At 36.3% G+C, this 26,320-nt stretch overlaps 1 protein-coding gene across 5 annotated transcripts in view; it reads right to left on the reverse strand.

Moving 5' to 3' along the window:
- DPP10 (dipeptidyl peptidase like 10) overlaps window positions 1-26,320 on the reverse strand; it is a 382,740-nt gene that overhangs the window by 123,243 nt on the left and 233,177 nt on the right. For all 5 annotated transcript variants that reach the window (XR_014493003.1, XM_083366998.1, XM_083366996.1 and 2 more), the window contains exons 4-5: window positions 26,161-26,255; window positions 17,918-17,992 (exon numbers count right to left, since the gene is read on the reverse strand). Coding sequence is in view for 4 of the 5 variants with exons in the window: in XM_083366998.1 (XP_083223124.1) it covers window positions 17,918-17,992; window positions 26,161-26,255 (170 nt within the window). In the remaining variant the exon portion in view is untranslated. The remainder of the gene's footprint in view (window positions 1-17,917; window positions 17,993-26,160; window positions 26,256-26,320) is intronic.

Below are 26,320 nucleotides of genomic sequence, written 5' to 3' on the forward strand. Positions count from 1 at the left end.
TGTTTATCTTTAACAAACAAGTGGTTTGTTCAATAGATTGCTGTTGCCAGGAGGTGGGGTGGGTTTATTACTTTTATTGTTGTATATTGGTTTTTTATTTTTTGTAAGCCGACCAGAATCACTGAAATTCAGTGGGATTCCATATACATTTTCTAAATAAATAAATATTGCTATAGCCATTCCACCACTATCTCCAGCATGTACGATACAAAATTGCTCAAAAAAGAATATAACTATCAGCTAAAAGTAGGACCTCTCCTTCAAGATGGAAGCTTTTAAAAAGTCCAGTATGATCTGCATTTCTCTGCTAGTGGTTGTGTATATTGATCGTAAACACAAACTGAATACAATTTCAATAACTGTTGATATTTAAATGGTACACTAAAACAGTACAGCTGTAATGTATAACTCCTTTACATTTTGGTCTGGATTAAAGGTAAAGGTAAAGGTTCCCCTGCACATGTGTGCTAGTCATTTCCAACTCTAGGGGCTGGTGCTCATCTCTGTTTCAAAGCCGAAGAGCCAGCGCTTGTCTGAGGACGTCTCCGTAGTCATGTGGCCGGCATGACTAGATGCCAAAGGCGCACAGAACGCTGTTACCTTCCCACTGTAGTGGTCCCTATTTTTCTACTTGCATTTTTACGTGCTTTCAAACTGCTAGGTTGGCAGCAGCTGGGACGAGTAACAGGCGCTCACTCTGTTACGCGGCACTCGGGATTCAACCCGCCAAACTGCCAACCATCTGATTGACAAGCTCAGCATCCTAACCCACTGAGCCACCGCGTCCCTTTTTGGTTTGGATTAGGAAACCACTAATCCACTGGAATACACTGTATAAGGTATCAAGTCAACCAAATCCACTACTGTGTTATGCAATACATGAGGAAAGAGAAATAGAAAAGATACATTAATTACACTAAAAATGGAACATTGAATATAATTTTATATAATTGAAATCAATATTGAATTGAACTGAATTGAATTGAATTGAACTGATCTGAACTGAACTGAAGTGAAATTTATTTGGCCAAGTGTGAGTCGACACACAAGGAATTTGTCTCTGGTACAGAAGCACTCAGTGTAAATGCAATTATCAACTAAATTGGTTTCTGCCAAGTGGACTTTGTTTAAAATGCAACCTTTTTTATGTTGGTAAGGTTGCTAAGCAAGACTTGTATCTCTGTCTCCCTCTATCCCTACCACAGTCAGAATGCAACATCCTTCTATATATTCAACTTAATCCACAAAGCATCTCAATAATTCAGAAGTTAATCTATATGTACTGGCATAGATACTATGGGATAACAGTGGGATACTTTTCCTGAAATTCAGGACTAAACAGGAAGAAACATTGTGTTAAAATATTTGTGTATCATTTTTTTCTCCAAGATAATAAGCAACTTTACCATAATTTGTTAGTATAAATACCTGCACTGTACATTTAAAATAATATGCATAATATCAAGCCATTCCCATCTTTAATTTTTTTACCTTTTTGGAAATGTGTAATTTCAGTTATAAACAGCTGTTATCACTGCTCCTGCATTTTTTTTTAAAATCCTGACATAACATTTGCTAGCCAGGAGATTTACTAATGCTAGATTATAATTAGCATATAATGGCATTTACTGTTCTTACATGTGAGCTTTTCTTGCCATTTCATGAAGTTAATATTTTGTACTTCATGACACAAGATTCATTTACACAAGCCAATTAATTCTCTTTTTTTTCTTACTGTGGAAATAGACTGTTCTGTAAACACAGTCAAAAGCTTTGGTCCTCAAATTAGTCTATTTTTAAAATCTAATCTTACAGTTTATCGTGATTATCAGAGAGTCCAGTGATTGTAATTGACAAGTTGTTAGTTGTTCCAAACTACACATTTATCAAATGCTTTCACTTTCTCCAAATGGGAATTTGAAGAAGATATTTTTTTTAAAAAATCTGATGGGGTTGGGTTGCAATTGATTTGTGAGCTTTGAAAACAAAAAGTGCAAATTATATATGTGGATTTCAAACAAATATTATAAAATCAAACCTAACTCACATATTTAAAGTTAAGCCTAGTTCTGTGCCCTCCCCACTCCCCAAAGTAGTTTGCTCATTTATTTTCCCTATTACAGTATCAGGTAGTTGCAAGATATGTTCTGAGGGGGGGGGGGGAGAAAATACAAAAAAAAACACCCTACCACTGTGTAATTAAAAATCAGACATCATACATGTGAAAATTTATCATATAAGAAGTACATTAAATCAGGGGTCCTCAACCTTGGCAACTTTAAGACTTGTGGACTTCAATTCTGGGAGTTGAACTCCACAAGTCGTAAAGTTGCCAAGGTTGGAGACTCCTGCACTAGATTATAACCTATTGCTATTAAAGTAAATCACAAAACAAACAATGTTTGATCACATTGTGATTCCTTTCACTTTATCTGTGATTTTTTTCTAAATGGTAATTTAGAGGCTTTACTTATCCACAGCTCAATTGTTATATTATCTAAAGTTTTCCAATATTGCACAAATATTGGAAATATGCAATTTTCTTGCCATGAATGCAAACCCAGCTTTGCATTGTGTCTAAGGTGGGAGTAGAGCTTAGTTTTGCAAGGACTCAAAATGAACTAAGGCTTGTGACAAAAGTCAGGAATAAGAACAAAAAGATTCTTTCAACATGTAAAAACAAGAAAAAAGTCAAGGAAATAATTGTTCCATTAATGGGGAAAAAAGGCAAGAAGGTAACGAGCAGCAGAACCATTTAACTCTTTTTTTTGCATCTGTCTTTACATAAAAGGGAAAAAAAAAACATTCCAACCTATCAAACAAAATACTGTAAAATAGAGATTGGGAATGCAAGTCAAAATAAACAAGAAAATGGTATGGGAACACCTATCTACTCTAGATGAGTTCAAATCACCAGGACCAGATGGATTAATACTAAGGTTCTGAAGAAACCGACAAATGTGATCTCAGAACCACTGAACTATATCTTTCAAAGATCCAGAGCACCAAGGAACTACCAGGGGACTGTAAAAGTTCTCTCGTTCCCAACTTCAAAAAAGGAAAAAAAATGGATCAAGGAAACTGCAGACCTATCAGCCTGATATCAATACTTGGAAAGATTCTGGAAAATATAATCAAACAATGAATCTGGGAACACCTAGAGGCAAACAAAGTCATAACCAGAAGCCAACCTGATTTTGTCAAAAACAGATCATGCCAGACAAATTTAACTTCATTCTTTGACAATGTGACAAAAATAATAGACCAGAGAAAGGCTGTGGATATAATTTACTTGGACCTTAGTAAGGTATTTGATAAAGCACACCACAACCTGCTACTTGATAAGGTAGAAAAATGTGGGTTAGACAGCATATCACCAGGCGGATTTGTAATTGGATGACCAACCAACTGGATGACTACATTAATATGTACTCTTTAATGGAACTACATAGAAGTATGCAGGAAGTATGCAGTATGTAATGGGGTACCACAAGGCTCTGTGTTAGGTCCAGTGCTCTTCAATATCTTCATGGATGATTTAGATGAGGGAATAGAAGGGGAATTTATCAAATTTGCAGAAGACACCAAGCTGGCAGGAATAGCCAAAAGTCCAGGAGATAGGCTCAAGATATAAAAGATCTCAACAGACTTGAACACTGGACACTATGTAACAAAATGAAATTTAATGCAAAAAAAATGTAAGGGTATACATTTAGGCAAGAAAAACCAAATGCACAGGTATAGAATAGGTGGTACCTGCCCCAAGTAGTATGTCATGGTTCCAATCAATGAGACCAAATAAATCAGAACTCTGAAGCAGGAAAATTCCTCAACGATCATCTTTATTGGATACATAATATCAGCATGGTCAAAAGTGAAACCAGATCTAAACTTCCCCTCCAAGAATCAAAGTAATACAATATAACAATTCCCACCCCTCTATTTATGCTACTCAACACAACACCTTGGTGGGCTTTCTGAGTCAATAATCCTCCTCCTTCCTTTCAGCATGGGAATGACCTTGGTTCCCACAAGAATTGCTCATGTTTAGATTACCAGAAATACCTTCTCCTCCCTCCCCTTCTTGTGTCAACCTAGAATGAAAAAAAAAATGGCTGCAGCCAAGTTTGTTATAGAGTTGACATAGTAATTGCGAGAGTGATCTTGGAGTCCTAGTGGACAATCACTTAAGTATGAGCCAGTAGTGTGTTGCAGCTGCCAAAAAAGTCAACACAGTCCTAAGCTGCATTAACAGAAGGATGGAATCAAGATTATGTGAAGTGCTGGTACCATTTTATAGTGTCTTGGTAAGACCAGACTTGGAATGTTGCATCCAATGTAAAATAGAACTTGAGATTCTAGAAAGTGCGCAGAGAAGAACAATAAAGATGATTAGGGGACTGGAGGCTAAAACATATGAAGAACAGTTGCAGGAATTGGATATGTCTAGTTTAATGGAAAGAAGGACCAGGGTGATATCATAGCAGTGTTCCACTATCTAAGGGATTGCCATAAAGAAGAGGGGGTCAACCTATTCTCCAAAACACTTGAAGGCAGAACAAAAAACAATGGATGGAAAGAAACCAAAGAGAGAAGCAACATAGAACTAAGCAGAAATTTCCTCACAGTTAGAACAATTAATCAGTGGAACAACTTGCCTCCAGAAGTTGAAGATGCTCCAACACTGAAGGTTTTTAATAAGCAGTTGCAGAACCATTTGTCTAAAATGAAATTGGATTTCCTCCAAGGTCCCTTCCAACTCTGTTATTCTGTTAATTTCTAGCTTTAATCATTGTACCAAAATAACTACACCAAAATAACTCATTTGAAGTATAATACATAAAATCTATTAAATCATAATTACATTATAAACTATTAACTTACACTATTAGGATAAATTCATGATTATTAGCAACACATATTTGTTTAGAAGATCAATGTCTGTGGTAAAATTATATGTTCATTTTACAACTATATTCATCATAATAACCTTTTATTTAAATATGGAATACTATGCAGCATATTCTTGGTACTAATCTCCCACAGATTTTATTTACAACACATTATTGCCTGTTACAAAAAGCATTTTGTAAAACAGATCTTTTAAAAAGTTTTGAAGATGAAATAAAAAATTAAAATGTATGTTCTTTCTGTGAAATCTGCTTCCTAGGCTATGTGGGATTTTTTTGCCTGTGAATAAAGAAAAAGATTATGATTGAATAAAAAAGGATAAGATTTGCATTGTTGTTGTTAGCTGCGAAGTCGTGTCCGACCCATCGCGACCCCATGGACAACATTCCTCCAGGCCTTCCTGTCCTCTACCATCTTCTGGAGTCCATTTAAGCTCACACCTACTGCTTCTGTGACTCCATCCAGCCACCTCTGTCGTCCCCTTCTTCTATTGCCCTCAACCTTTCCCAGCATTAGGCTCTTCTCCAGTGAGTCCTTCCTTCTCATTAGGTGGCCAAAGTATTTGAGTTTTAGCTTCAGGATCTGGCCTTCTAAAGAGCAGTCAGGGTTGATCTCCTCTAGGACTGACCGGTTTGATTGCCTTGCAGTCCAAGGGACTCACAGGAGTCTTCTCCAGCACCATAGTTCAAAGGCCTCAATTCTTTGGCGCTCAGCCTTTTTTATGGTCCAACTTTCACTGCCATACATTGCAACTGGGAGGACCATAGCTTTGACTATATGCACTTTTGTTGACAGGGTGATGTCTCTGCTTTTTAGTGTGCTATCATGATTTGCCATGGCTTTCCTCCCCAGGAGCAAGCGTCTTTTAATTTCTTGGCTACAGTCCCCATCTGCAGTGATCTTGGAGCCCAGGAAAATAAAATCTGTCACTACCTCCATTTCTTCCCCATCTATTTGCCAGGAATTGAGAGGGCCAGATCCCATGATCTTGATTTTCTTAATGTTAAGTTTCAACCCAACTTTTGCACTCTCCTTCTTCACCTGCAACAAGAGGCTCTTTAGTTCTTCTTCACTTTCTGCCATTAGAGTGGTATCATCTAGATATATTAGGTTGTTGATATTTCTTCCGGCAATCTTAATTCCAACTTTTGATTCATCTAGCCCTGCCTTTCTCATGATGTGCTCTACATATAGGTTAAATAGGCAGGGTGACAGTATACAGCCTTGCTGGACTCCATTCCCAATTTTGAACCAATCAGTGGTTCCATGTCCAGTTCTCAGTGTTGCTTCTTGACCTGCATATAGGTTTCTCAAGAGACAAATAAGATGGTCTGGTACGCCCATCACATTAAGAACTTGCCACAGTTTGTTGTGATCCACACAATCAAAGGCTTTAGCATAGTCAATGAAGCAGAAGTAGATGCTTTTCTGGAACTCCCTACCTTTCTCCATGATCCAGTGTATGTTGGCAATTTGATCTCTAGTTCCTCTGCCTCTTCGAAATCCTGCCTGTACTTCTGGTAGTTCTTGATCCACATACTGCTGGAGTCTAGCTTGTACGATTTTAAGCATAACTTTACTAACATGTGAAATGAGTGCAATGATGTGATAGTTTGAACATTCTTTGGCACTGCCTTTCTTTGGAATTGGAATGTAAACTGATCTTTTCCAATCCTGTGGCCACTGTTGAGTTTTCCAAATTTGCTGGCAAATTGAGTGTAGAACTTTTACTGCATCGTCTTTAAAGATTTTGAATATCTTAGCTGGAATACTGTCACCTCCACTAGTTTTGTTGTTGCTCAGCTTTTCTAAGGCCCACTTCACTTCACATTTTAGGATGTCTGGCTCGAGGTCACTGACCACCTCATCATGGTTATCAGGGACATTACGCTCATTCTTGTATAGTTCTTCTGTGTAAGTTTGCCACCTCTTCTTAATCTCTTCTGCCTCTGTTAGGTCCCTGCCATTTTGGTCCTTTATCATGCCCATTTTTGCATGAAACATTCCCTTCATCTCTCTAATTTTCTTGAAGAGATCTCTGGTCCTCCCTATTCTATTGTTTTCTTCTATTTCTTTGCACTGTTCATTTAAGAAGGCATTCTTATCTCTTCTAGCTATTCTCTGGAATTCTGCATTCAATTGGGTGTATTTTTCTTTTTCTCTCTTGCCTTTCGCTTCCCTCCTTCCCTCAGCTATTTGCAAAGCTTCCTCAGACAGCCATTTTACTTCCTTGCATTTCTTTTTCTTTGGGATGGTTTTAGTTGCTACCTCTTGTACAATGTTGCGAACCTCTGTCCACAGTTCTTCAGGCACTCTGTCTATCAGATCTAATTCCTTAAATCTGTTTGTCACCTGTACTGTATATTGAACAGGGATATGATTTAATTCATTCCTGACTGGCCTAGCGCTTTTCCCTACTTTCTTTAATTTAAGCCTAAACTTTGCAACAAGTAGCTCATGGTCTGAGCCACAGTCAGCTCCTGGTCTTGTTTTTACTGACTGTATAGAGCTTCTCCATCTTTGGCTTCAGAGCACATACTCAATCTGATTTCTGTGTTGACCGTCTGGTGATGTCCATGTGTAGAGCCGTCTCTTGGGTTGTTGGAAAAGAGTGTTTGCTATGACCATCGTATTCTCTTGACAAAATTCTATCATCCTGTGCCCTGCTTCATTTTGTATTAGTTCTATAAGGTGCTGTAGGGCTTCATAGAACCAGTCAATTTCATCCTCTTCAGCATTGGTAGTTGGGGCATAGACTTGGATTACTGTGATATTGAATGGTTTGCCTTGGATTCGAACTGAGATCATTCTGTCATTTTGAGGATTGTATCCCAGTATTGCTTTTCCTACTCTTTTATTGACTATGAAGGCTACTCCATTTCTTCTGAGGGATTCTTGACCATAGTAGTATACCTGATGGTCATCTGAATTAAATTCACCCATTCCTGTCCATTTTAGTTTGCTGATTCCTAAGCTGTCGATGTTCAGTCTTGTCATCTTGTTTGACCACGTCCAGCTTGCCTTGATTCATGGAACTTACGTTCCAGGTTCCTATGGAGAAAAAATCTTTACAGCATCGGACTTTCCTTTCACCACCAAATACATCCACAGCTGAGCGTCCCTTCAGCTTTGGCCCAGTCGCTTCATTCTTTCTGGCGCTACTAGTACTAGTCCTCTGCTCTTCCCCAGTAGCATATTGGACACCTTCCAACCTGAGGGGCTCATCTTCCAGCGTCATATCATTTTTTCTTTTCGTACTGTCCATAGGGTTTTCATGGCAAAGATACTGGAGTGGGTTGCCATTTCCTTCTCCAGTGGATCACGTTTTGTCAGAACTCTCTGCTATGACCTGTCCATCTTGGGTGGCCCTGCACAGCATAGCTCATAGCTTCATTGAATTATGCAAGGCTCTTCCCCATGACAAGGCAGTAATCCAATCTATAGAAAGCTTCATAGTGATGTTATCTACTATGTGACTATGCAATATTCAATATTACATTACAGAAAAGCAGGATGATTTGGAGAATTTCAGATTTGTCTTAAATATGTAATATTAATTTTAACATATGCTGCATTTAGTCATCTGCATAAAATTAATTTTTTAGAGCTGTGTAATAAGATATGGAAAGAGATCGCTTTATCAGGATTCTTGTTCAACTGGTAAGGAGGAGATAATTTGCACAGTATGTTTAGTGAGCAGAGCAAAAATTAAAAGCCTATTCCAAATGTGGCTGCAGTATTAGACAAACTAAATATCAATAAAGTTGCTTCTCTTTAATACCTTTAAAGCCAGTCTTCAGATGACTGCTTAGAGAAATTCATGCATCCATTTTTGCAAGTGGCTTGCCAGTGCCTTTTTCTTAGAACCGAGTGAGTGTAGCTGGCACAAAGCCAGCTACATGCCAAAGGCAGGACTAGAACTCAGTCTCCTGTTTTTTATCCTGATGCTTTGAACCACTGGCTCTTTTCATTAGACTATATGAATACTAAACATAACAAAGGAAATGCTGCAATACAAATACCGGCATATTTTCTGGTAGTAAATACAATCAGCTCGCATTTTAAATATGAATTTTAAATGAATGAAAATTCTATATTGCCTTCCTCTGTGTTTACCACCAAAATCTTTAAATACCCCTCCCCCCTGATTTCCATTCTATTTTCTTTTGTGTTTTTAACTATAAAAATGTTTCAGTTCTTTCAGAAAATTTCATTCTGAAAAACTAATTTTTAAATCAAGCACTCAAATGAATACACATGGGTGGAAAATCAGAACTAGAAGAGCAAGCTTAGCTTGAGCCATGTGCATTAATGAAACTGCTAAATCACTAACTCTAAGAGTGATTGAGAAGCATATATATCTTAATGGGTATCAGATTTAAGAGTAATCTGCCCAAGTTTTATTGTACGTTCAGTGAAATGTTAATTGGTGCACCGCCATTTACACTGAATACCTTTTTTCAACATTACAAATAAGGATCAATTCTCCTTTATGGAAGTCATCATATACAGTATTAATTAATCATGTAATTATTTAATGAAATTATTCTGTTGCCACTGAAAATGTTATATTGACCAAACTCTTTTCAGGACTGCAAGAATCAAATGATGACACTAAAATATATTCACAGATTCATACAAGTGCATCCATGAAGCTTGAATCCTCAGGCCCCAAGCTAATATTGTTTGACTATTGATTCCCCAGGAAAAAAAATCAGGATCTATTAAGGATCAATGTTTTTTTTTTTTTTGCATACAACAGCAGATGAAACCTTATTTTGAATAAACTATGAGTAATAAGTAGTTTTATAAAATCTATTTAATTTTGTGATTCACATTTACAGAAAGTTTACAAAGTGACTATTTACCTAGATTATTTTTCCAAAAACATACCCCAAATCTCCAGTTGCAAATTCTCCCATACAATGTATTTCAAAGGCTGGCCATCATTTCATTATACATAATCTTATTAAAGATATGGCATTTTCTCTAAAATTTCAATGCTACAATACAATAAAAGTGAGGACTAATACTGCCACTTCTCACATGCAAGGAAGAAAGTATTTAAGACTCTTTATTTGGTTTTATAAATCTTTATACAATTTGAACGACTGTTCTATGACAAAGCTGATCAGCAGGTTATCTACTGAATAAAACTGTGTAGGAGAGTGGACAAATCTGACCTACTTATAAATAGTGTCTGTAAGAAATCATTTATAAACAATTTATTCTGACATTCAAGTAGGTTCTGTACTTTAGAACTGTTGAACTTCAAAAATGTAATTCAACAGTAATCATTGGATTCTAAAATTTTCCTCAAATGTTCTTCAAATAAAGGTATTTAAGAAAGCATTCTTTATGTACTTTTCCTTATGTCTGGAAATAAATGTTTGTTCTGTCAATAATTTTGTTTAGGAGATGTGTTTCATAGAATTTTTCATTCATGTAAGCTTTTTAAGCTTTTGGCTTAAAAAAAATCAAACATCATAATTCTTCTAATATTGATTTCTTACTGTGTTCATGATTATGTAGTGATAAGTGCTCTCTATATAAGAAATAACTGCATCTCTACAGAAATAGAGCACAACGATGATGAAAACAGTCTTGAATGCACTAGGGCCAATATAAAAGGGGGAAAAATAATATTGCCATAGGTGTATACTATAGGCCACCCAACTAGAGGAAATAGATGAACTTTTTGCTAGTCAACTAAGGTATGTAGGAAGCACATCACAATAGTAATGGGGGACTTTAATTACCCTGACATCAACTGGGAGACAAATTCTGCATCAAGTGGAAGATCAAACAGATTCCTGACCAGACAACTTTGTCTCCCAAAAAGTAGAGAAGGGAACTAGGGGATTAGCCATTTCGGATCTAATTCTCACTAACAGAGATGAAATGATAGAAGGTGTTGAAGCCACAGGAACCTTGGGGGGAAGTGATCATGTTGTTGTTGTTGTTAGCTGTGAAGTTGTGTCTGGCCCATCGCGACCCTATGGACAACGTTCCTCCAGGCCTTTCTGTCCTCTACTATCTTCTGGAGTCCATTTAAGCTCACGCCTACTGCTTCTGTGACTCCATCCAGCCACCTCATTCTCTGTTGTCCCCTTCTTCTATTGCCCTCAATCTTTCCCAGCATTAGGCTCTTCTCCAGTGAGTCCTTACTTCTCATTAGGTGGCCAAAGTATTTGAGTTTCAGCTTCAGAAACTGGCCTTCTAAAGAGCAGTCAGGGTTGATTTCCTCTAGGACTGACCGGTTTGATCGCCTTGCAGTCCAAGGGATTTGCAGGAGTCTTCTCCAGCACCATAGTTCAAAGGCCTCAATTCTTTGGCGCTCAGCCTTTTTTATGGTCCAACTTTCACTGCCATACATTGAAACTGGGAAGACCATAGCCTTGACTATACGCACTTTTGTTGACAGGGTGTTGTCTCTGCTTTTTAGTGTGCTGTCTAGATTTTCCATGGCTTTCCTCCCCAGGAGCAAGCGTCTTTTAATTTCTTGGCTACAGTCCCCATCTGCAGTGATCTTGGAGCCCAGGAAAATAAAATCTGTCACTACCTCCATTTCTTCCCCATCTATTTGCCAGGAATTGAGAGGGCTGGATGCCATGATCTTGGTTTTCTTAATGTTGAGTTTCAACCCAAGTTTTGCACTTTCCTTCTTCACCTGCAACAAGAGGCTCTTTAGTTCTTCTTCACTTTCTGCCATTAGAGTGGTATCATCTGCATATCTTAGGTTGTTGATATTTCTCCCGGCAATCTTAATTCCAATTTTTGATTCATCTAGCCCTGCCTTTCTCATGATGTACTCTGCATATAAGTTAAATAGGCAGGGCGACAGTATACAGCCTTGCAGGAATCCTTTCTCAATTTTGAACCAATCAGTGGTTCCGTGTCCAGTTCTCTTTGTTGCTTCTTGGCCCACATATATATTGGAATTCAACATTATGGAAGCACAAGCAATAGAACACAGTCAAACTAGAGTCTTGGACTTTAAGAGAGCTAATTTCAATAAACTTCGAGAGGGCTTAGGAAGGATTCCATGGATGGGAATCCTCAAGGGGAAAAGAACTTAAGAAGCTTGGGAAATTTTGAAAAGTGAAATAATAAAAGCCCAGTTTAGCACAATACCAACAAAGAAGAAAAATAACAGCTCTCAAAACGAAACAGCATGGCTGCATAAAGAACTCTCTGATAAATTGAAAGATAAAAAGGACAAGTATAAAAAGTGGAAAGAGGGGCACATAACTAAGACAAAATACCAACAAACATCCTGAGCCTGCAAAGATGAAGTGAGGAAAGCTAAGGCTTAAAATGGACTAAGGCTTGCGACCAAAGTCAAAAATAACAACAACAAAAGCTTCTTTCAACATGTAAAAAAGAAGAAAAAAGTTAAGGAAATGATTGGTCCATTACTGGGGGAAAGTGGCAAGAAGGAGACAAGCAACAGGGAGAAAGCACAACTATTTAACTCATTTTTTGCATCTGTCTTTACACAAAGGGAAAAAACAGTCCAACCTACCAAAAACAGGGCCATAAATAACAGAATAGAAACGCAAGTTAAGATAGGCAAGAAAATGGTAAGTGAGCACCTGTCCAGCCTAGACAAGCTCAAATCACCAGGACCAGATGGATTACATCCCAAGGTTCTCAAGGAATTGGCAGATGTGATCTCAGAACCACTGAAAAAGAGCTGATGTAGTTTCCATCTTCAAAAAAGGGGAAAAAATAGATCCAGGAAACTGCAGACCTATCAGCCTCACCTCAGTACCTGGGAAGATTCTGGAAAAGATAATCAAACAATGAATCAGGGAACATCTAGAGGCAAACTAAGTCATTAGTAATAGCCAAATGGGTTTGTCAAAAACAGATCATGTCAGACAAATCTTATTGCATTCTTTGACCAAGTGACAAAATTAGTGAACCAGAGGAATGCTGTGGATATAATCTACTTGACCTTCAGTAAGGCATTCGATAAAGTAGATCACAACCTACTATTTGATAAGCTAGAAAAATGTGGGTTAGACAACATCATCACCAGATGGATTCATAGCTGGCTGACCAGCTAGACTCAGCGTATGGTCCTCAATGGAACTTCATCTACATGGAGGGAAGTGTGTAGTGGGGTGCCTCAGGGCTCTGTTCTGGGCCCAGTGCTCTTCAATATCTTCATCAACGATTTGGATGAGGGGATAAATGGGGAACTCATCAAATTTGTAGACGACACCAAGCTGGCAGGAATAGCCAACACTCCAGAAGACAGGCTTAAGATACAGGAGGATCTGGACAGACTTGAACACTGGGCACTATCTAACAAAATGAAATTCAATGGTGAAAAATGTAAGGTTCTACACTTAGGCAAGAAAAACCAAATGCACAGGTATAGTATAGGTGGTATCTTGCTCAATAGTAGTAACTGTGAGAGGGATCTTTGAGTCCTAATGGACAATCACTTAAATACGAGCCAGCAGTGTGCTGCAGCTACCAAAAAAGCCAACACAGTGCTAGGCTGCATTAACAGAGGGATAGAATCAAGATCATGTGAAGTATTAATACCACTTTACAATGCCTTGGTAAGGCCACACTTGGATACTGCATCCAATTTTGGTCACCACGATGTAAAAAAGATGTTAAGACTCTGGAAAGAGTACAGAGAAGAGCAACAAAGATGATTAGGGGACTGGAGGCTAAAACATACAGTAAGGAACGGTTGCTGGAATTGGGTATGTCTACTTTAATGAAAAGGATGACGGGGGACATGATAGCAGTGTTCCAATATCTCAGGGGCTGCCACAAAGAAGAGGGAGTCAAGCTATATTCCAAAGCACCCGAAGACAGGACAAGAACCAGCGGATGGAAACTAATCAAGGAGAGAAGCAACCTAGAACTTTCTGACTTTTAGAACAATTAACCAATTAACCTGCCTTCAAAAGTGGTGAATGCTCTAACCCTGGAAGCTTTTAAGAAGAAACTGGACAGCCATTTCTCTGAAATGGTATAGGGCAGACATGTCAAGCTCGCAACATCACCTGACGTCGCACAACGTTACCAGGATGGTTTTGCCATTACCGGCAATGGGGTGGGCGTGGCTTCCTCATGATGCATCCGACCCACAGGCCGGCTGTTTGACACCCCTGGTATTGGTTTTCCTGCCTGAGCAGGGGGTTTTCAGGGCTTTTCAACTTTTTCACCCATTGTACCACTTTTAAGATACGGCAACATCCGAGTACCACCAATCGCTTAGCAAGGTGTCAAAAACTTGATGACCCAAAAAAAGGGAAAAAAGTGATGAAGTACAGGTAGTCCTCGACTTACAACAGTTTGCTTAGTGACTGTTCGAAGTTACAATGGCACTGAAAAAATGCCCCCCAAGCCACAGCCAAGCAAGACACCTGCCTACCTGCCCAATGGTGCTCTTCCTCCTGTCCAAGGTTTTCACTGTCTTGAGCATTTCTGTTGAGGATTGGCAGTGGGGATGGGGTGGGAGATGTTTGGTTTTTAATTCCCCCCATCTCCTTTGTGGTTGCAGCAGGTTTTGGTCACTTCACATGACCCTGGAATACTGTGACCATCATAAATATGAATCAGTTGCCAGCTGGAGCCTGGCACTGATCCTAGCACTTTTGTTGAGCCCTGACAGCCCTGCAGCTCCAGCCATCTCTTGCTCAGGCTTGTGCAGTGCTGCCACCGGTTCAGCTCGTTCCCCTCCACCAATAGCCCTTTTCTAGGGTGGTTGCGTACCACCTGCCAGGTGCCAATGTACCACAGGTGGTACTCATACCACTGGTTGAAAAGCCCTGGATTAGATTACCTCCAAGGTACCTTCCAACTTTATTATTATTATTATTATTATTATTATTATTATTATTATTATTATTATTATTATTAGTAGTAGTAGTAGTAGTAGTAGTTAGTAGTTAGTAGTAATAGTAGTTATAGTAGTACTGATAAATAACATATATTTATAGGTTAAAGTAGCTCCAAGGTATATTCATGCAGACATTTCAGATAAAAGGGAGACACGTGCAAAAGAAACACATGGATTTTTAAAAATTCATTCAGATTTTTTTTAAAAAAATCCTTGAATATGTAACGTGAATGTGATTGTGATTATTGTGGGATTATACTTGTTTCACATATCCATAACAGTGAAGTTAAACAACTCAAACAGGTATATGTACAGCCTATCACTAAGTAGAGCTGCCTTCCTTATTTCATTCTCAGAGTAATCTATTTTTTTCTTAAATTAAATTTCCAAAGCAGACTAATTTATGGTATTCCATATATGGAGTACCAAATTAAATAGCCTGTTTCAGAGCATGTCTGTTTCTGGAAGATTCTGAATTACTTTCAGTTTCAGTTTGGAAGATTAATTTCTGTAAATTTACTCCTGAAACTCCTAGATCAGTATGATCTGGAATGGCAATAGGATATTTTGGGGTTTTCTAAAGCATTTTATTACTGGGAAGTTCCATTAAAAAAAATAACCTGTACTTTGCAAGTAATTCAATCAATAAATCCATCAATTAACCAATAAAAACAAATGGTTGAGTGAAGGGCAAGCTATGCAATACATAGCAGAAGTATTGTTTTCTTGGATTTTCCTGTATGTTTTTCCTTTTCTTTAAAAGGAAGGAGAGCCTAAATTGGATTGAACGGAATGGTTGGAATAGTTCTGCCAACCTAGCAATTCGAAAGCACGTAAAAATGCAAGTAGAAAAATAGGGACCACTATGGTGGGAAGGTAACAGCATTCCGTGCGCCTTTGGCATCTAGTCATGCCAGCCACATGACCACGGAGATGTCCTCGGACAAGCGCTGGCTCTTCGGCTTTGAAACGGAGATGAGCACTGTCCCCTAGAGTTGGAAACGACTAGCACGCATGTGCGGGGGAACCTTTACCTTTACCTTATACATCAATTAACCAAAAGTGTCCACGAACATTTTCCCATTTTCTGAAAAAAATCAAGTTTTAGGAAATAAAAGAAATAAACAAAACTTAAGCAGACACAATATGTACAGTACAATAAATGGAATGGAATAGCTGCCCAAGTGCCCTCAGGACTGAAATGCGGTACATAATTTAATAAATAGTAAGAAAGCTGGCTGAAGGCAGTGGTGCACAAAGAGGATGTATATCATATGGAATTGCTAGAACTTTTAAAAGACATACTTCACAGTGAGAACTTCTATTGCAAACCCTAGCTATCTGCCCTGAAAGTTGGTTTCTTAACTGTAATTACAGCAGCTAGATCTATTCATTCAGAACACTTCAAAAGCTAAGAATTGTAGTAATAGTTTCAAGTTCATTAATTGTTTATTGACACATCATGTGGAATAGAATAGAATAGAATAGAATAGAATAGAATAGAATAGAATAGAATAGAATGGAATGGAATGGAATGGAATGGAATGGAATGGAATGGAATGGAATGGAATGGAATGGAATGGAATGGAATGGAATGGAATAGAATAGAATAGAATAGAATAGAATAGAATAGAATAGAATAGAATAGAATAGAATAGAATAGAATAGAATAGAATAGAATAGAAACTGGAAGGGACCTTGGAGGTCTTCTAGTCCAACCCCCCGCTTAGGCAGGAAATCCTATACCATTTCAGACAAATGTAAGTAATTGGTTATGTATTTAAAATTATCTATCAGACACAAGGCAGACATATCTGGGAAAGCAATATTGAAAATGTATAGATTTTATTTTTACAGGAGTAAAAAAAAATCTGAAAGAAGGAAGCAACAAATCACTCCTGCATTATATACTCTATACCATTCTAAAACTTTTTCAGAAACTGGTGAAAGAGAACATAACTAAGAAGACAATTGAAAAATCATGTCAGCTTTTTGCTCTTCTTTTCTCCTCAGTAATAGTAACTATGGCAATGTAATCTCGTGCAATCCACTAGTATGTGAATCGTGGAAGAGTGAATGAATAGTGCCAAGAATGACAATGCTTGCAAAGCAATCATGGCACTCATTTTAGGCTCCATGCTATTTTCATTAATATTCTCAGTATTCAAACCAATAGAGTTTTATTAGAACAAATTATAAATTGAATTTGTAATAATTTGTTTTAAAGCAAAATGCACATGTTCTTATTCTAAGCACATCACATTACTGATTTGTTTATGTATGCATGAAAATTCATTCCAGGAAAGTAGCTTGAATGATCATTCCAAAACAAACAGGCTATTCTTGTGGGTGTTGGTTTTTTTTAAAGAACCCTAAACATTTTATGATACAATACTTTTGTAGCAAATGATGAATTCAATAAATCATCACCATCATCATGATAAGCATAATTTCTGTCAGAACCAACTAGATATAAAATTGGAAATCAGCAGTTAGTACTTCTCCTAAAATGGGAGGGCAAACTACTAATGGATCCTTTATCAACTCAAGGCCAAATCCTAAGCATGGGAATGCGTTAAGATTTTATCCTATACCATTTACTTTATATAATTAAACTATTTTATTTAAGCTTTTACTTTGTCAGGTACATAACAAATGTCATGGTATTTTCTGCACAGAGTCAACATCACTGGATGGGCTCAGTTTCAATCAAGACTCTTATATAGAATAAAATGATTCCATTATAATCTTCCTCATCTGATATACCCAGTTCTGATTTGCATTTATTTCTAAAGTAACTTTCTTGATTGTTGATCTTTCTCAGACTTTTACCTCATAAAGTTACATTGTTGTAAAGACATCAGTTATCCTTAAACAATTAAAAATAGTGATTCTATCAGAACAGTCTTATATACATGCCCTTGGTTCATTAGAACAATCTTATATACATGCCCTTTGTTCAAATACTACTCAAATCCAACTTAATCAAAAAAAGTAAATGTAAATACAGTTCTGATTCGAACTCATTAACAGTATATTGTATTAAAGCATATTTATTTCAGATTCCGGGCTATTTCATTAAAACATTGTTCAGACAATTATATTTTAGTACGTAATGTTTCAATTTGTGCTTACCTGTTTAATGTCATAAGCAAGGAGAACGTATCTTAAATCTGGAGATACTGAATATCTGGATGCTTTGAAAGTTACCTATGAAGATATAAGCGAGTAAGTTTATTTACAGGACTAATATGGTCTTGTAGCTGATGAAATGACTCTAGGAAGCTCACAACAATACATAAAAAGATGGCTAAATACAAAATACCCTTCCCACCAAGCTCCATACAAACCATCCTCACTGTTCATCCCCATCCTAGCCCAATGCTTGGGGGAAAAGCCCAGTCTTCACAAAACTCCAGAAGGCTAAAAGAGCAGGAATCCCTCAGATAGCAGGTCCAAAGGGCTGGGGGAGTCACTGAGATCCCATAAGGTAATAACATTTAAGAAGAAAGACCTGGAGTACATCCATTCTATCTAATCTAATAGGATGAGCGGAAACATTCAGGGAGAGTTGATCCTGCAAATAACCTATCTTGTCTCACATAGTTGGTTATAGAAAGCACAAGACATTTAAGATACCAGGGCTAGGAAAGCATTCAAAAGGAATTTGTCACCAAGTTTGTTAATGTAAACAAAAGACTTTTTTTGCAAAGTTACAGTAGCCACATCTTGTAGAATACTGCCTTCAAAGGATTGTGCGTATACTGTATGTGCATGTGCAAGTTCTGATCAGTGGTGGGATTCAGCCAGTTCGTACCAGTTCGCAAGAACTAGTAGCTAATTTTTTGTTTCCCATGCCCAGAATGGAAGTAGCATCCACACAGAAAACCAGTTGTTCACATATTTGAATCCCACCACAGGTTCTGATGCTTTTTAAAAAAAAATGATGAAAATAATACTACAACCTTAACTGCTTTAGTTTATACATCTGATGATATAACACAGAATAGGAATGGAGCTGCTACTGCAAAGCTGGGACATTGTTTTAGTTATTTTCTCCTCCCCCATGACCTCTGCCTGCAAATGCTACAAACATGTTGGTTTGCTGTCAGTGACCACAGTGTAGTCAATGCCTATAATAATAATAATAAAGTTGGAAGGGACCTTGGAGGTCATCTAGTCCAACCCCCTGCTCAGGCAGGAAACCCTATACTATTTCATACAAATGGGTGTCCATTTTGCACACTTAATCTATTGCAAACTACCTTCCAAGAAGTAGTGCAAGTCTTCCAAGGAATGCTACTAATTTACTGTTTGGATGAGGGGTGCTAATATTCTTTGTAAAATATTCATTTTAAATCATTTCATGCTTCACAGGTAACTATGTTTAATGTTTAAGGAGAATAGTAAAACTCAAGATTTAAGTATTTGGAACATTTCAAAGCAATTGGTGCTATAACATGTTCATTTATTGTTGAAAAGAAAAGGAAAAAAAGGATGAAAATCCTGGTAAACAGCATAAAATCCTTAACATGACCTTTAAATTTCAGTGTAAGGAATTTTCAGGTAAACATGGATCTAAATAATTATGGGTAAATTTGTAACCTGTGGCAGTTTTTGAAACAGCTCAGTTATTTTTGGAAGTCTGTCTATCTTTGCCCTAAGCAAATTACTTTGGAAAAGATAGCAGCACGATTTCTGAAAATGTATCATGCATCTAACTGTCTTTTAACTATTTTCTTCTGATCTTTCTATTTAGAAACAAAAACAAACTCTTCTCACTAGTATGGTAAGTAGAGAGGAAAAAGAAGCATTGTCAAACTAATAATATCTTTTGTCGAGATAAGGATACATGACACTCAATTAAATTTAAGGCTACAATTTAATCAAGAGTTATTGGTGGTGATGGGAAGATTTAATGGATCTGATATAAAAGAAGGCTCAAATTATAATTGTAGCCAGAAAACCATATATTTATCTCAGCTGAATATATCTCCTAACTATAGACAAAAGAGCTACTTAAATATGGAGGAAAAGATGGGATGAATATCTTTAAACAGCTGCTTTGACAGAATTAAAACAAGAAAGTAAAATATGGAGGGCAATGTCCACAACAGGATACATGTTAATATGGCTCTGTGCCCCATAGGAATGGGAAATTTGGGAAGCATTTTTTTGTAGTATTTTATATTAATATTTCCTGCACTGCAAATTCCAAAGTTTGCTTTTTCTCCAGAATTAAGCATATTTTAGAAAACCATTTTCAAATGTATTCAAAAACACTTTTAAAAGCCCCTATCCAGTTTTGCTCCCTGCCCCGTATTGTATTTGGATTCTTTAAAAATACAGTTTTCATTTTAGCTTATCCAATTTAGCTAGACTTCTTTTTCTACATTGTAGTGTGCATTTTTATTAGACACAAATCTGCAAAACAACTATGCAATGAACCATATTTTATCAGCATTTGTACATCATAAAATGTCTCCATTTTCCCATCCAAGTAAAAACTCTGTCAGTGTGTACAAATTCACTACTTGCTCTACCTTTCTGGCATGCTTTATAACTTGCAATATTTTTAATAGAACTTTCATGTCAAACACAATTACCTCGGTCTTTAAAATATTGATTTTTAGACCTCATTCTTTACATTCTAGCTAGCATTTGCAGGAGATTCTTTAAGTAGATAAAGCTTCATAATCACAACCAAAACACCTTGTACACAAAAATTCTTATGGATTTGTCCATACATACATTAAATAATCAAGGGGATGCCCCTGCCTTACACCCTGTTAATAGTAAAACATTCCACTCATTTTCATGCCTACTTTATTTCACCATATAGCAGTCCTATAACAATCAGTGAGCAACCTTCAATTCTGAATTTGTATAGAATATTTGACCCTTCAAGCCTATTCACTTTAACATACACTTTCACCAAATCTGCAAGTGTATAGTAATTTTTATTTTTTACATTCATTTAATGTTTAATCTTCTATTGAAAGGAAAAGATTTAATTGCCCAATTCCTGCCCAACATACACTGCACCATTTTTGGTTCACTATCATTTCTTACATCTTTTCCATAAGAATTCTGCCAGGCACCTCCCCTGGACACATATAACAAAATGCCCAGCCTGTTCAATCTGGATAGGAACTTTTGTGATCAACTACAAACAGCCAATCTTTGATAGGTCAGTTAGCTGGTGTTACCTGATTGGTTGGTGGGTGGAGCTCTTTCCTTGAATTTTAAATGGAGGGGGGACTTGGAGAGAGAGGTACATCTTGAGGGGAGGAAATTGGAATCAAAGTGCAGGGAAGCAGAACTACAAGTCCCAGCAGCTCAAGGGGGAAAAAGAGGAGACAAAACTATGAGGAGAGATTGGAAAAAGGGGAGAGACAGTGTTGTTCTGAAGGAGAGAAATGCTGTGACATTCTGGGCTGTGGGATGGCATTCCTGCTACCAGAAGAGAGGTGACAATTCTAATCCAGCGGCAGAGCTCAATAAACACCTGTCTTCCAGATCCGGCAACAGTTTCCTTGTTCATCACCTTTGACTAGAGAGGACTGTTATTGTAATGTATTGGGCCTATTTACTTAAGCTGTTTCCACGTGTCTTTGAAGGTAGCTTGAGATTGCTTAATCAGGGAGTCTGTGTAACAGTCGCTGGCTTCCCAGACATGCAGTCTCCAGGACGATCATTGGTTGGCTCTAGGGTGGCAATAGCTTCCTTCAAACATATTGGCCAGCAGTATAAGTAGCTGCGTAGAAGCCTTGGTTGCTAGCTCTGTTCCTGTTTTACAATAAAGCAATGTTCCTGTTTGAACCCTCTCATTTTGCCTCCTGCTTGCAAGAATCCCAGTACACAACACTTATCTTAATTAAAACCTCACAAATCCCTCAAGATGTGTCAGTGGGTTTGGGTCAGACAAGCAAGTCAGAGGGACAAAAGGGCCTGATCATCAGGGCCCTTTGGTGTGTGTGTGTGTGTGTGTGTGTGTGTGTGTGTGTGTGTGTGTGTGAGAGAGAGAGAGAGAGAGAGAGAGAGAGAGAGAGAGAGATACATGTAATTTTTACATTCACTTTTGCTATCTTGCCTTTCGAATAGGAGAATAACATTTTGTCCAATTCTTAGCAAGATGTAATCTCTACCCAGAAATTATGTTCTGACTCACATTCAGAATCTGTCATCACTTTTGTATTATTCAGAAATTATTTTAATCTTTCATCATAAACAATCAAATCAGTCATATTTAGCATTTAAATTCATTACTTTGCCTTATGAACAGAATTTAATTTTAATCATGCATTCAAAGCAATTCTTTTCCAAGCAGACACCTATCAAGCAATCAACATTCTGATCCATTCTTGGCCCCCCAAAATAATCTACTCTCTCTTTCTATACTTACCTACTCTTATGTATGTCTCTGAACTGAGTAATTTTGCCCCCAGATCATATTCATTGCAAATTGTGCACAATGTATTCCCAAACAGATTCTTTGGTTATTATCTCGGATTCTTTGGTTATTATCACCCAATAAAGCATTAATACACATTTTTTATCAATCTATGAATTCTTCCTTTCAAAAGCACAAGCAATAATTTAGATATTTCATTCACAGTTAAATGTTACCTTCTCCTATGTCCAATAATAGAAAATATTTTTTTTAAAAAAATAACTTGCTTAATATGGAACAGGCTAGTATTTTCTGAACAACTACAAGGCCTGTGGATTTGCCCCTAATGTGAAGTAAGAAACATTACATTTGTAATTTCCAACTTTTTTTATTTCCAACTATTGGTAAATATATGCAGATATAAAAATGAGATGACACTATGCATACTAATAAAGATAAAACCAAGTATCCTTACAAATAATAGACATCTGCTTTTCCAGATAAAAATATGCATTATAACAGTTTAATCAAGGAACCACCAAGAACATCCCCACCAATACTGACAAGGAAAGCCACTTGTATATAAAAAGAAACAAACCCCAATCCTTACTAGCACTGATGAGGTTACCTAAAAGGGTAATGAAATCTCCACAAGAAAATCACCAAGCTCAGAGTGTCAAGGGTCCACACTGATAATGTCAAAACTGTTTCATTGTATCATTGTATTGTGTTTATACTTAGCATATTTTAATTGATGCAAGTTCCTCTGGTATTTGAAAAAATAGAAAGACAGAATATGAATTTACTAATAAAAAAGTAAATAAATATATTCAATGTGAATCAGTATTCATGAATTAGTTAATACAATGTTGTGCTTAAAAGACATAATATAAGCAGCTGTAACTTGAATTTCATTACGAATCTGCTGAATACTATTCCATTTGTCTTCTGAAATATTCACACCTCATTTTTACATTAGATCAGATAAAGGAGAACTACTGAAATTTAATGGTATACTCAGGGCCACTTTAAATGAATTATAAATGTGTCCCGTGTTATTTAAGCTCAGACTGGAGGAGTTAGTGGAAAATAATAAGAATGAGATTAATTTGATTTCTAGTAACCCTTTCCTGGACCAAAGAAATAATTTTAATAGAACCAGACTACATTACATGAAGTTTTGGATACATATTATTTATACTAAATGTATATATTTCATGCATGAAAGATCAAGGATTTGACATTTTAAGAAAGCAGGTTTCACTTGCATCAACAGTGTTGCATTTATTAACTAAAAAAGGCAAATATTTATCTGAGCTACGTTACCAAATTTGTGTCAGTTATGTTCAGAATTTTAAAGGTACAAATTTAAAAGCAATGCATGAATAAAATTACAGGTAGTCCTTGACTTACAACCAGAAATGGATCTGGAATTTCTTTCACAAGTTGTTGTGATCCTAATTTGAATCAGACCCAACTTTATAACAATTTTTACAGTGGTTGATAAATGAATCATGTGGTAATCAGGCAAATCCAACTTCCCCAATGAGGATTTCAGTAAAAAATAAATAAATATCACAATCACATTCCACAGGACATTGCAACCAGTCGTAATGCAATGAGGTGGCTGGATGGAGTCGCTGAAGCAGTAGGCTCCAGGAAGGCCTGGAGGAACGTTGTCCATAGGGTCGCAATGGGTTGGACATGACTTCGCAGTTAACAACAAAAGTGAGGGGCGGTACAATGGTACAATGCAAGTCTTAAGTCATTTCTTCACTTTTAAATCACTTTTTCTAGAGGCTGTGAATTATCATTAAGCGAATAGTTGTAAGTAAAGGACTACTGATTATATTCTCACTCCAACTGAGCTTCAGAGAAGTCTAGGTTTAATTCAGTTTAAAATCTTTCACAAATTAAATAATGAGACATAAATAAATTGGTAGTACTGTAATAATATTTGGGATATTAAGCAAAGAACAATTTAAATATTAGAAAAAAAACACATTTATCAGTTAACAAATTGCTGTGTTTTTATGGTGCTAATATTGCTCTGCTTTTCTAAATAATATCTACTAAAATTAAATGAACCAAAATCTAAGACAACTGTATGTTAACATAATACTGCATATAATACAGTTTAATGTACGGTCACTTTTTAAATCATTTTGCAATAATGCAGAATTCCCTGGAATATTTCAAATGTTATCATAATGTTTCATACACCAAAGCTGTCCAATCTGAGAAATTTCTATGGGATGAACTCTGTATTGTCCTTTTTGAACTGAACTGAATTGAAGCATGGAAACCAAGATAAGTGTACAGTGAAAGAAGGACAATCACATATATACAGAGACACTAGGCTATATATTAAGAACATTACATTCTACTCCCCAAAAATTTCTAAATTCCTTTTCTAACTTGAAGATAATGTCAAAACCAAATTCCATAAAATTGAAAGAGCTAGAAGGTAAAATGCAGGATATTTTTTCTGGAATAATAGATTAATGAAATCTGCTTCTGACAGGAACTGTCTTGGGTAAATATGTTTCCTTCTTTTACAATTATATTGTTTTTAGCTTGTTTTTCTATTTTTTGATTTTTAACATGATGCTTTGTAGCCCACAAAAGAATAGCATAAAAAGTATTAGCTTAATAGGATTAAATCATTATATTTTATTATTATAAAAATGCAAAACAACCAATAAAAAGCAGTGTATCTTATAATCCATATTGATGAATTAAGAAGCTATTATGTGATTTAAAAGACAGGATACCTTGTGTGAATTGAGTCTTTTTGTTTCATTAATTGCAATTTTATAGCATGTAATAGCATTAGCACTTAGACTTATATACCACTCCATAGTGTTTTACAGCCCTGTAAGTAGTGCCCCCAACAATCTGGGTCCTCATTTTACCAACCTCAGAAGGATGGAAGGCTGAATCAACCTTGAGCCGGTCAGGATCGAACTTCTAGCTGTGGGAAAAGTTTGCCTGTAATACTGCATTCTAACCACTGTGCCACCATGGCTCCTATATATTATATACAACTGTAAAATGAATATCAATAAATCTTGTTTTGAAAAAGAAAAAAAACTGTTCTCATGATTGGCATTTAACTCTCTAATTGACAGTGACAAGTGGAGAATGATATAACAACACTACAAAGCAGATCTCTTTTTTTCTTTTTCTACCTTTAATTTTCTTCTTTTCACAGATTCCAGTGACACAATTTTCTTTAAATCATAATGAATAAACTAGTTATACACATTCAAGTAATTCTATATTGAACATAAACTAATTCTATACTTACTGCTTATCAAATCATTATGTCCCAACTTTTATTTCACTAATTCCAGGTTAAAATTTCAACAACTAAAATTCGTAGAACTGAAGTGAGTGATAGAAAAGAAGCAGATACTGTCCCCTGCAACATGAATTGCAGGTCATTAAATTTATACTTTTTAATAATATTTGTTAGCTGGAAAAGATGCTATCCAACTACCTTCAGAGAAAAATCAGCTTGACTTCTGAACAGATTTTATAAATGTTGAAGATTTTATTTGCTAAAATTTACAAGTACAATCATAACCAATAAAGATTATATTTTACATGACATCCTTATTTGTCCTTTTTAAAGTTTGCATTTTACAATTAAATAAAAATGGAAAGATTAAGTAGATATAAATCAATTAAAGAGTGGCATGCCATAAACATTTTTTATTCAGTAATCCCCATGTTATAAATAATCAATTGATTTTTCAATAATGAGAGTATATATCTGTACTACCAATCAATATCAATCAGTCTTGCTGGTCTCATGGTCTCTTGTTTTGTTTATCTGTGACTCCATAAAGCAGGCAAGAACATGCCATAGTTAACATGCCACATATATCAAAATGATATATGAGGTAGATTTGAAATAACTTGGAAATAGATTCGGAAAAAATAACAATGTAATTGCTTATTAAAAATTAAGAATACTTACAAAAGTTGCATTTTCCAGCAATAATGTAGTTGTATTTGTTTCTACATTCAGTTTAATAACATGTCCATTCCTGTTTTTATATATCACTTCTGTATCTGTTAATAGAAAATGCATTAAGAATTATAAAATGCAAACATTCTATACAATAGCTTCTTAGTTA

This window comes from Vipera ursinii (assembly GCF_947247035.1).
Source record: "Vipera ursinii genome assembly, chromosome: 1".
Taxonomy (NCBI): domain Eukaryota; kingdom Metazoa; phylum Chordata; class Lepidosauria; order Squamata; family Viperidae; genus Vipera; species Vipera ursinii.